This window comes from Arachis stenosperma, chromosome 3 (genome assembly GCF_014773155.1).
Source record: "Arachis stenosperma cultivar V10309 chromosome 3, arast.V10309.gnm1.PFL2, whole genome shotgun sequence".
Taxonomy (NCBI): Eukaryota; Viridiplantae; Streptophyta; class Magnoliopsida; order Fabales; family Fabaceae; genus Arachis; species Arachis stenosperma.
In genome coordinates, this window is record NC_080379.1 from 19,257,039 (window position 1) to 19,267,723 (window position 10,685).

General features: G+C 35.2%; 1 protein-coding gene across 6 annotated transcripts; it reads left to right on the forward strand.

The window, feature by feature from the left end:
* Nucleotides 1–397: 397 nt before the first annotated feature.
* LOC130969721 (pre-rRNA-processing protein ESF2-like) lies at nucleotides 398–7,681 on the forward strand. Of its 6 annotated transcripts, none has more exons than XM_057895574.1 (9): nucleotides 398–686; nucleotides 1,159–1,290; nucleotides 2,948–3,443; nucleotides 3,540–3,603; nucleotides 3,974–4,041; nucleotides 4,604–4,693; nucleotides 4,786–4,916; nucleotides 7,058–7,183; nucleotides 7,288–7,681. In XM_057895574.1, the coding sequence occupies exons 2-9, from the start codon at nucleotides 1,276–1,278 to the stop codon at nucleotides 7,303–7,305; spliced, it is 1,008 nt and encodes a 335-aa protein (XP_057751557.1). In that variant the 5' UTR covers nucleotides 398–686; nucleotides 1,159–1,275; the 3' UTR covers nucleotides 7,306–7,681. The 6 variants fall into 6 exon arrangements, with proteins under 6 accessions (XP_057751557.1, XP_057751559.1, XP_057751558.1 ...); XM_057895576.1 differs by having other exon boundaries at nucleotides 2,951–3,443; XM_057895575.1 differs by having other exon boundaries at nucleotides 398–682.
* The last annotated feature ends 3,004 nt before the right edge of the window (nucleotides 7,682–10,685 follow it).

Below are 10,685 nucleotides of genomic sequence, written 5' to 3' on the forward strand. Positions count from 1 at the left end.
TCAGCAACACCACCATGAACAAATCTGAGCAGGTGCTACGTATGTTACTTCACAAAACCCAGTTTAAATCTCATTAGGGTTACCTTATCAAAACGACGTCGTTTTGATCAATAAGGACCTATTTGTCCTTCGATCTTTTTTCCCTTCCAGCGTGGCACCGTAACGGACACCTGGACACCGTTATAGCCACCTCAGCCAGTTCCGTTTGATGTGTGAGAGGGAAACAGACAGAAGGACTAAATTGTCCTCCGTTTGTTAAAGTCAGGGACTTTTTTGTATTTAAATTTTGTCAGGGATAAATTTGTCAAAAACCTAAAAAGTCAGGGACCTATTTGTCTTTTTCCCAAATTTTAAATTACCCTTTTCTTAACCTAGCCAGCCACCATTCTCTCTTCGTCTGCCTACTTTTTATCTTCCCGTAACCGCGGTGCATTCGCCGTTCACTTCATTCTCACCGTTGTCTTCCTCGCGTCTCCGCCAAGCTCCATTCCCCCTCTCCCAAAATCCGCCAAGCTCTCCCGACGCCGCCGCCTTCCCAGCGTCTCTTCACCGCCTTCACATCGTCCTCTTCTTCACCGTCGTCCTCACCTTCGAGTTGTGCCTTCCAGCGGCTGCCGTCCAAGTTCCAGCTGTCGCCTTCTAGTCATCTCCTTCCTGCAGTCGCCATCGGTGCCTCGTTCCGGTTGGTATAGTTCTCTACTCCTATACTCCTCTTTGACCCTTGCTGCGTTCTTGTTCGCTCCTTTGCTGTGTTGTTTGGTTTTGGCATTTTGATGGTGTGTTGTTATTTAATTTATGAATTTATTAATAATTTATGTTTAAGATTTTACAATTTTTTTCTTAATTGAGTCAATTGTTTCTTGCTGCGTTTATTAAATTTTTTGAATGTGTTACTGCTGGCTTTCACGCTGAGTTAATTGTTTCTTGTTGGGATTATTAATTTGTTTTGCAATGTTTGTTACTGTTGGCTTGCTTGCTGAGTCAATTGTTTTTTTGTTGGGATTATTAAGTTTTTTTGCAACGTTTGTTACTGCTGGCTTGCTTGCTGAGTTAATTAGTTCTTGGAATTATTAAATTTTTTGCAATGTTTGTTAATGCTGGCTTGCTTGATGAGCTAATTGTTTTTGTTATTGCTGACTGATTGTTTATGGTCGATAGGATTAATCAAGAAGCACCTGTGGATATTTTATAATCAAGAAGCTCGTCTCTTCACTTTCCCAGTCGTGCACGTTTTGGTCGCCATCTTCGGTGTTGTTTCTCAGTTACAGTCCTACAATGAAGATGTTTCGGGTAATTTTGTTATTATTACGTTGTTTTGTTTTATGATTGTGTGGTGTTCTGTTCTGGATTTGGATTGCTGAGAAGTATTTGAATTTAAATGTGCTTTATGTCAAATCCAGTTTTAATTTTGGTTGCTCAGAAGTGTATGATTTCATTTCCATTTTGTAAGAAATATATCAGTTCAAATGCCAATTTTAATTTGCTTCAAGTCAAATGCAGATTTTAATTTCTAGAAGTTTGGCATTCATGCTTTAAGTCTTAGCTTTGACATGAAATTGTTGAATACTAGAATGTATGCATCTGTTCATGATGTTTCGCTGTCGTCAGGTATTAGATATTTAAATTTACTTTGTATTTCTGTCTTGGCCAGAATACCAAACTGATCAAATCTGTTCCAGTTCAGTTTGGTTCGGTTCGGTTGGGGAGCTATGGGGAGCTAAAAAAAACCGAATAGATGGTTTAATGCATCAATTGATTGGATTGGATGGTTTTTTTCCCCTTAAAAAAAACTGATCTAATCTGCACTGCAAACATCCTTGGCATTGAACTTCACTTACAAGTTAGTTAGACTCCCGAGGGACCACTCATTCTTTTGGCTCTCTTATTTTGTCTAATTCCTAAACTATCCCTAAATTTCCTGCAATTATACACCAACAGACCCTTGGGAAATTTATCATTAAAGTTTCATGGAGTTACCAGCTGCTGTTTACTTTCTGTGTCGTTCCACAGGAGAAAAGGAAAGTCCTTCTTACTCTTCTCTGAAAGCTTGCTTTATAAAGCTTGGCGAGAAAGGGTCCGTTAAGAACCATTTACTCTAAACCATATAGACAATGACACCGCTTCTATGTTGTAATCTAAAGCTAAGTAGAATTATATAATAAAAAAGGTTGAATTGTTGAAATTAACTCCCAAGGAAAGCTATATATATGTGTTGTTGAAGGTGTTACAAAGTTGTTTATTATCTGTGTTTAGTTACTTATGATGAGAAACAAGAATTCTCATACGCAAACATGTTTCCAATATCATTCGTTTGGACCATTTATTCTTTATTTTATTAATTATATTGTTTCTTTTTTGAATTGGAATTGTATTATAGCCTCAACATATTGGAGAAGTACCTAAAATGATTGGGAACATGTTTGAGATTGATGCTAGTACACTTTATGGTGAATCTTTTGAATCTTCTAGTCATACATCATAATGATGGAGATGATGAATTTGTGCACTTGTACTATTTGTGTTCTTTGTTTCGTTGTAATGTTTATGATGTTTAGAATTTAGAAATCAGGAATTGAGACATGAGACTTTGGTTGATGATTATACATTTTATGATTTTATAACTTATTTATATTGTATTTTAGTCTCCTTTTAATGATCTATTGTGTTTTTCCTTTTGTTTTAGTTGATGATTAGAGCATTTTATGAGTTTAAAAATTATATTATATCATATTTTTGTCTCCTTATTTATGGTCTGTTGTGTTTTTTCTTACTAAAACTGTTTTTACTTGGTTAAAGCCGTTGTTCTTTATTTTTCTTTATTATGACCTGGTTGAATCTGGTTGGACCCAAGTTCAATTGGTTGGACCAAATCTCGGAACCATTAGCTTGATAGTTTGATATCTGGTCCTGTTCTCAAAACCATGCTGCTGATACAACCTCTGTGAAGAAGGTCGAGGAGACCAAGGCTCTTCAACACACCGCAGTACAAGAACAAGAAGTTGCTGCATTTCACCAAATAAACAAGACCAAAAGAAAGAAAAAGAGGGCAAAAGTTATAGAGGAAAATAAAAACACTGAGATCGGTACAGAGGTGAATAACAACAACGTTTCAACGACGACGTACACCTCACCACCAGACGAACCTAATTGCGTCATATCTAAATTGAAAAAGAAGAATGAGAAGCCTATGGAAGTTGCAGAGGAAGAAGAAAATGCAGAGAATGATGCAGAGGTAGTAGCAACAGGAACATGCTTGAATGAACCTAATGGCTCAGAATCAAAATTGAAAGATAAGAAGAAAAGATTGTTAAAGGAAGCAGAGAAGGCGGACAAGCGAGGCGTTTGCTATCTGAGTCGGATCCCTCCTCACATGGACCACGTCAAGCTTCGTCACATTCTATCTCAATTCGGAGACGTACAACGCATCTTTCTTGCCCCTGAAGGTCTTTAATTCATATTTTCACTTGTTTTTCTCAAATTTTGAAATAATGAAATTAAAACGCCCTAATACTTGCAGCATTTTTATTTTGATTTTGCAGATTCTAGTGCTCCAGTCTCAACTAAACGGTCACGGGGTGCACGAGACCAAGCATATTCAGAAGGGTATTTGTTTTCTTTTTCGAAAATAACAAAAAACCCTCCACTTATAGATTTTGGGAAGATACTAAATAGCTCATAACATACTAACGGCTCTTTGGTTTAAGAAAATGGTGAAGACCAGACCATACCAAACACTCTTGAAAAGTAGCGTATTTTGATGAGCTTAGTTTTGTTGAGTTCAAATGTTTGTGTAGATGATTTCAAAGTGTAGTGAGATTTTCTGTGCATCATTTGTGGTCTGATCCTCTGGGGGAATTTCTTTTTTTTTTTTTTCATCTTTACCTTTTTCTCAGAACTAAAAATAGGTATATAAATGTTAATTGTTTTATGTTGGTAGGAGTTGACCATTGGATCTTTCTCTGTAACTGTGTAGATGGGTTGAATTCAAGAATAAAAGTCTAGCAAAGAGGGTTGCCAATATGTTGAATGGTGAACAAATAGGTACGTATGTATGAATTTGAGTTGTGCTGGCTCTTTGTTCTTGATTCTCAAATGGAAAATCGTAATGACTTCCCATTGATTCTATAATATCAGATTCGTTACATCACATCCATTCTATTATATATGGTGCTTAGTTTTACCTATAGTAGGTAGTAGTGGAATTATTATTTACTTTCTATGGAATTGGGAGTATTGTCCTATAAAGGCTTGTCCTATCAACCTTTTTGGGAATTAGCTTAATAAGGTGGAAAAAGAAAGGAGGTCAAGATACAATTATACATATTCTTAGATCATGCTTAGATCAGAGTCCTTAGGTCATAGAAATTGGGCTTCTGTTATCCACTTTATGGAGGACATCTTATACTCCTGCCTTTATAAGTCTCTTTATAATTAAATTTCTTTCAGTGTAAATATACAGGGAATAAATAGTGTGGTGTGTTCATTCTGGTGTTCACTTGTAGTAGCAGCCTAGCAGGACTATTCATTGAGTGGTTTATTCCTCATAGATTTGGTTGTCAAGTTTCAATTTTGTGATTTGCATAACTCCATGCTCTATGTCCAGGGGGGAAGAAGAGGTCATCATTCTACTATGACCTTTGGAATATTAAATACCTAAGTAAATTCAAGTGGGATGATCTCACTGAAGAACTAGGTAGGACTATACATCCCTATCCTGTTTTCATTTTTTGGTTAACGTATCTTGTTTTTGTTTAGTCAAAGCTTAAACAAGTCTTGTTACAACAGCACTAAAGAAAGCTATTCGGGAGCAAAAGATAGCTTTAGAACTTTCTGCTGCCAAGAGAGAGAGGGACTTATATCTTTCCAAAGTCGATAAGTCACGTGCTTTGAATGCAATAGAGGAGAGGCTAAAGAAGGTACTCTATCTTGTCCAGGTTCTATTGAATACAATTTTGAAGGGTGCATTTGCATAAGTATTTGTCTGACAAGAAAAAACTTATATGCTGCTTAAAAATTGATTGGTGAACAATCGCACTAGCAAAAAAGAGGATAAAATAAAAGTAAAAAAGAAATATGTTCTTGTCTCGAATATTTATTTATTAAAAGACTCACCCGTCTGCCTTAGTTTGTCGTATACTATTTTTTGGTAGAAGAGTAACTGAAGATTTCCATAAGGAAATTATTAATTTATTTCCTCTTAAATTGTTGCTTCCAATACCTTATGTTGGTTAATTGGCTTTGACTATTGAGAAAATGACCAGCATAAAATATATTAAAAAGGTTGTCCGATAGTTGGTGCTTTAAATTGAGCAAGCAATGAAGTTTACAACTGGAACTAACTTGAAAGAGTCATGCTACATAGTCAACAATCTAACATAAATAAAAATAAGGAAACCGACTAACGAGGTGCGTCTCCTCTCCTTTTTGAAAGGAGAGTAAAAATGGCATTGTTGGCTATATGTTGATAAAAACTATTGTTTTTTCACTTAGATTTCCCAATTTATGATTTCATGTTTGTTTTACTCATTTGGCATGTAATTAAAGTTCTTTGCAACAATATTAAAGAATTGTAAAAGAAACCACCCTTTACTATCCAATTCTTAAGGTTTTATCTGTATAGCCGTTGTAGGTGGAGATTCTGGCAAGACCATAATCCAGCATTTTCTTCTTTCTTTGGCTTTCTATTGACACACATACCCTTTTGGATCTTCAACTAAAATAGATTATTCATTACATGTCTTTTACTTCTGGAGATGACATATGATAGTTATATTTTACTTTTAGATCCATGAAGACTTTCTCCTTCCGAAGTAGTAGTGACTAGGGAATAGGGATGTCAATCTATTCTATAAATGTTTAGGGAGCGACATACCAACATTCTTTTTTTTTTCTCCAGCAAATGATTGCCATGCCACATTTTCTGTCATTTATGTTTTGATTGCAGTGTTATCTTGGGATAAGCCAATTTTTTAATTATTTTTTTAAAAATGATATTGGATTTGAAAACTACGGAAAATCTTAGATGTTGGTTGCACTTGCACCTTGCAAGACAAATTTGAAACACTTAGGTTTTGATGGGCTCAGAACATCTTTTATATATATACTCATTGTGCTGACTAAAAGTTCTATTATTTAATTCTAGCCTTTAATGCTACTATGCCTATGATATTTCAGACAATTTATGATTTTTAATTAATTTAATTTCAGATGGTTTAAAATATTTTACAAGTATGAAATTCCAATGTTTGAATCCCTGTTATTCACAGCATACTATTTTTTGGATCCGTTGCATGGCTTTGCATTTTGACTTTTATAACTTATCTTTACGTGTACTATACTGCTATTTAACTCCATAAAATTAGGGTAGATCTATAATCTGGCTATGATTTTCATTTGTAATTTAAAACTTTATTTTGGATTATCTATGATGCACGGACATGGACATGGACATGGGACACGACACGACACGGGACACGTGGACACATGAATTTTAAAATCTTATAAGACACGGGGACACGGTATATATATAGAATATAAAGTATTTTTTAGATAAATTACAATGAATTTTTGATATTTTATAGCTGTTAAAATATAAAATAATTTTTTAACCGTTTTTAATATCTTTTTTTAACTATATAAAAGTAGCTAAAATATTTTTTGTTTTAATAAATAATAATATATATTATTTCTAAATTCATTTCAACAATATATGTTAAGAATGAGGCTGGACACGCATACACGTGATGGTATTTAGGTGTGTCTAAATGTGTTTGGAGAAGAATTTTTTATTTTTTATTAAGACACGGTTGGATACGGCAGACTCGCATGTCGGATGAGTGTCGATGAGTGTCGTGTCCAAAATGTGTCCGACACGCGGACACGGCAACTCAATGAAGTGTCTGTGCTTCATAGTGGATTATTAATGTAGCAAGTTACTTTTCTTATCCTTCATCTTTATTTGTAAAGTACGACGTACTTCTGGAAGTTTATTATTTTCTTTGTCATACACCCCATGATCTGTAATTTCAAATGATTCCATTTCATTTGGCCTCACCAGAAGCAGAAGATTCAACAAGACTCTGGACAAGTCGCAAAAGTGATCCGCCATTTCCCCCAAACGAAGCCGATAACTTATAATGCTAAAGAAAGTAAACCTGGACTCTCTGATGATATACTGGATGCTGTAAGAATCAATGTGATTTTGATTTATAACTAAATAATTCATGTTTTGGTGTCTCTGTTTCGTTTATTTAGGCCGTAGCTTAATGTCTACTATACCCTTTACAGGTATTTGGTGGTTCGTAATCCATGTGTTGATACTTCAACATCAGGAGTTCAGAACCCAAAGAATAGCACTGCCAATTTTGTAACATGCATATAGCAATTTTCTGTATTCAACCTTCCTTTTTTTTTTGGTAATATCTAGAAGATGTTTTTTAGTGACAGAAGGTTTTTGAAGTGGAAAATTGAAGTAATCTAGAAATATAAGTGAGTTTTTGTATGCAATGAATTTTTGTTCCATTGCTATACGCCTTCTAACGGTTAGTTTTGGACTTTTAGGCCCCAACTATATTGACCGAAGTACGATATTTGGATTAATTGTTATATTCAATTTTTTTTTTCTCCAAAGATGTGTAATCGCATTGTTTTGTAAAAAAGAAATACTCTATCCATTATAAGGACAAAGAGGAAAAGAAAGGGATCTCCCACTTTGCTAAACACTAAACACTCTCAAAAGGAAAACTAATCGAAGAGATAGGGGATTCACAAAGAATGATGTTCTATAATTTGAGTCATTTTTTGTTGGAGTTTTTTATTGTTTTAATAATTATTGATATTGTCAGCTTTTCACCTTTAAAAATCTCCAAATTTTTTTGTATTTCACGATGCCTAACACATAGATGCAAAGAGAGTCATAAAAGATTGTTCTCTTTCAATATCTTTATTTGCTGTTTGTTATCAGATTGCAAACTCCATGGTTTCATTTTGCACTATAACATACACAAAAGGAAAGGAAGACCAAATTTCAGGAACAGGACTACATTGCACCAAGGTGTAAAGGATTGTTTCGTTGCCATTTCTGCATCTTCGGCACATCTAGTTGATTAAATTGAGTACATGTAATTTTTTATGGGCTGCTCTCCATAGAAACATTTACTTTGAATGATAATTTTAACTCTCAAATTAATTTTCAAAACGTTGAATTTGTCATCTGGCACATGAAAAAATCAATTTTATTGTGTCATGATTCACAGTTTACATGTATACTTCAATTTTATTCTCAATTAATAAACATCTCAAATTTGCTCGGTGACATATGACGAATAAATTATCAGGAGCTTCTAAATTTTTAAATTTGTAAATAATAAAAAATATTTTAAAATGTGACTATAGTATCAAATTATTAAATATATATTTTCACAACGGTTTTAGAAACTAGATTTTAACTATGATGTTTTACAAGTATGATAAAAAAAACATTTTATATATAAAATTTAGTGATGGTATAGAGATAATATTTAAAATGGTCCTTGAAATTTGGTCATCGACTCAATTTAGCCTTCTAATTTCTAATTGGCTCACATTGTACCATGAAATTTTAAGGTGCGACTCAAGTTGGCCTCTTCGCCTATTTTTGTTACTAGAGAGATGACGTGGCTAGGGGTGGCAAACGGGTCTAAATCCGCCGCGCTGGCTCGCGTAATTCGCCAAAAAAGGCAAGCCGGGTTGAAAAATTGAGACCGCCACACATCAAAAGGCTTAAGCCGTGGGCTTTAGTGGGGGCAAGGCGGGCTTTCCCGCCGGATTTAAGTTTCTTCTGAAGATATTCTAATTTAGTATTTTGGATTATGTTTTATGTTTGATTGATTATGTTCTAAACTTGTAGATGTTTAATTATATATTTTGGACAATATTTATTCTATTTTGGACAATGTTAGTTTTATTATTTTGTTTCAAAAAATTTGGTTTATGATTATGTTTATTACATATTTATAATATAAAGACTTTAATGTTTGTGAATTTAAAAATTATAATTTTTTGATGTCTTTACAAATTATAAATTTATTAAAATGGTTGTGAAATTATATATATTATTTAATATTTTTTTGATAACTTATAATATTTAATATTTAATAGTTAAAAAATAAATAAAAAAGGTGATTTGGCAGGCTTGGCCCGCCAACTTGCCACCGCCTCATTAGACGAGGCGGGCTTCCCCATTTGCCACCCCTAGACGTGGCACGATTAAGAGTTAAGCTCCACTTTGATCATTGAGATTGGCGAGTTGCACGGATTTAGTCTTTGAGATCCCAATTGTTCTAAATTAGTCCCCCAATATTCGAAAAAATGCACCACGTTAGCCTCCTCATTTTTTGTTACCAGAACACTGACACCGTTAGTGACATGGCTAATTCTTGCCATGTTGGACACAGAGAAACAACGCCGTTTGACTCTGAAAGAGAAATAAAACGTTACCCCTCTTTTGTCATCATTTTTCATCTTTAACTTCTCCATCATAGTTGCACAGAAAAAAATTATGTCTTCCATGAGTAACGAAAATTAGTGAGTGGTAGATGCGTTAGGGTTTTTGGAAACCATTAGATCACCATGCAGTTTGTATAGGGTTGGACTCCATTGTGGACCACTAGAGAACAGGGCAGCAGCTACACCTACACCACTCTAACGCAGAAACCCACTCACTATAACACTTGCAATCATGATCCCAAAATCGAAAATATGCACAATGAAGAAGAAGAACAAGGAAAAAAAGGAAGAAGAAACAGCGAAAGAAGTAGGTGAAGAAGAGTGACACAAATTTGATTTAGGTTATAAAAGGGAAAAAGGACTAAATTGGAGCAACCCCACTTTTATGCCATGTTATCTAATGTCCAGAGTGGCAAGAATTGGCCACGTCACTGATGGCATTAGTGATCCGATAACGAAAAATGTGGGAATGACTAATATGGTGCATTTTTTCGAATTTAGGGGACTAATTTAGAGCAATTGGGATCTCGAGGACTAAATCGGTGCAACTTGCAATCTTAAGGAACAAAGTGGGGCTTAACTCCATGATTAAATGACATCGTTTTGCTGTTCGTCCCTAAACAATGTCATTTTACTGTTCCTTTGTTACAAAAACTCTCAATTGACTCCCTTCTTTTTCTTCCTCCTCTTCAATTTGATCAGTAAATTTCTCTCTCTCTCTCTCTCTCTCTCTCTCTCTCTCTCTCTCTTTTGGTTTTCTATCGCCGCGCCTCTTGCTGGATCTACCACATCATGTGCTTACGAGTTGCGTCTCGCCTCCCTCTCACTCTCTCACACAGTCACATTCACAAATCTGCCACCGCCCACTGCACGATTGCTTCCACGACGCCGGCTCCTCTGCGTCTCGTCCTGGCTCTTGTGCATCTTCGACATTGCGTCATCGCCTCTGTTCGTGGCTCGCCTTCACTATGTCGTCGTGTCTCCTTGCTTCTGTTCTACTATGTGTCTCTCGTCGTCATCATCGCGTCTTCATTCGACAGGGCTCCCGTTGCTACTGTCTCTCCCTCGCTAGTCTTTGCATCCCTGTTCTTGGTCTCCCTCTTCTCCCCTCGCGTTTTGCCTTCACATTATCAGTTAAGCTTTTAGTTTTTTTAGTTATCTAGTTATTGGATTATAATATGTTGATTTGTTGCCGTTTT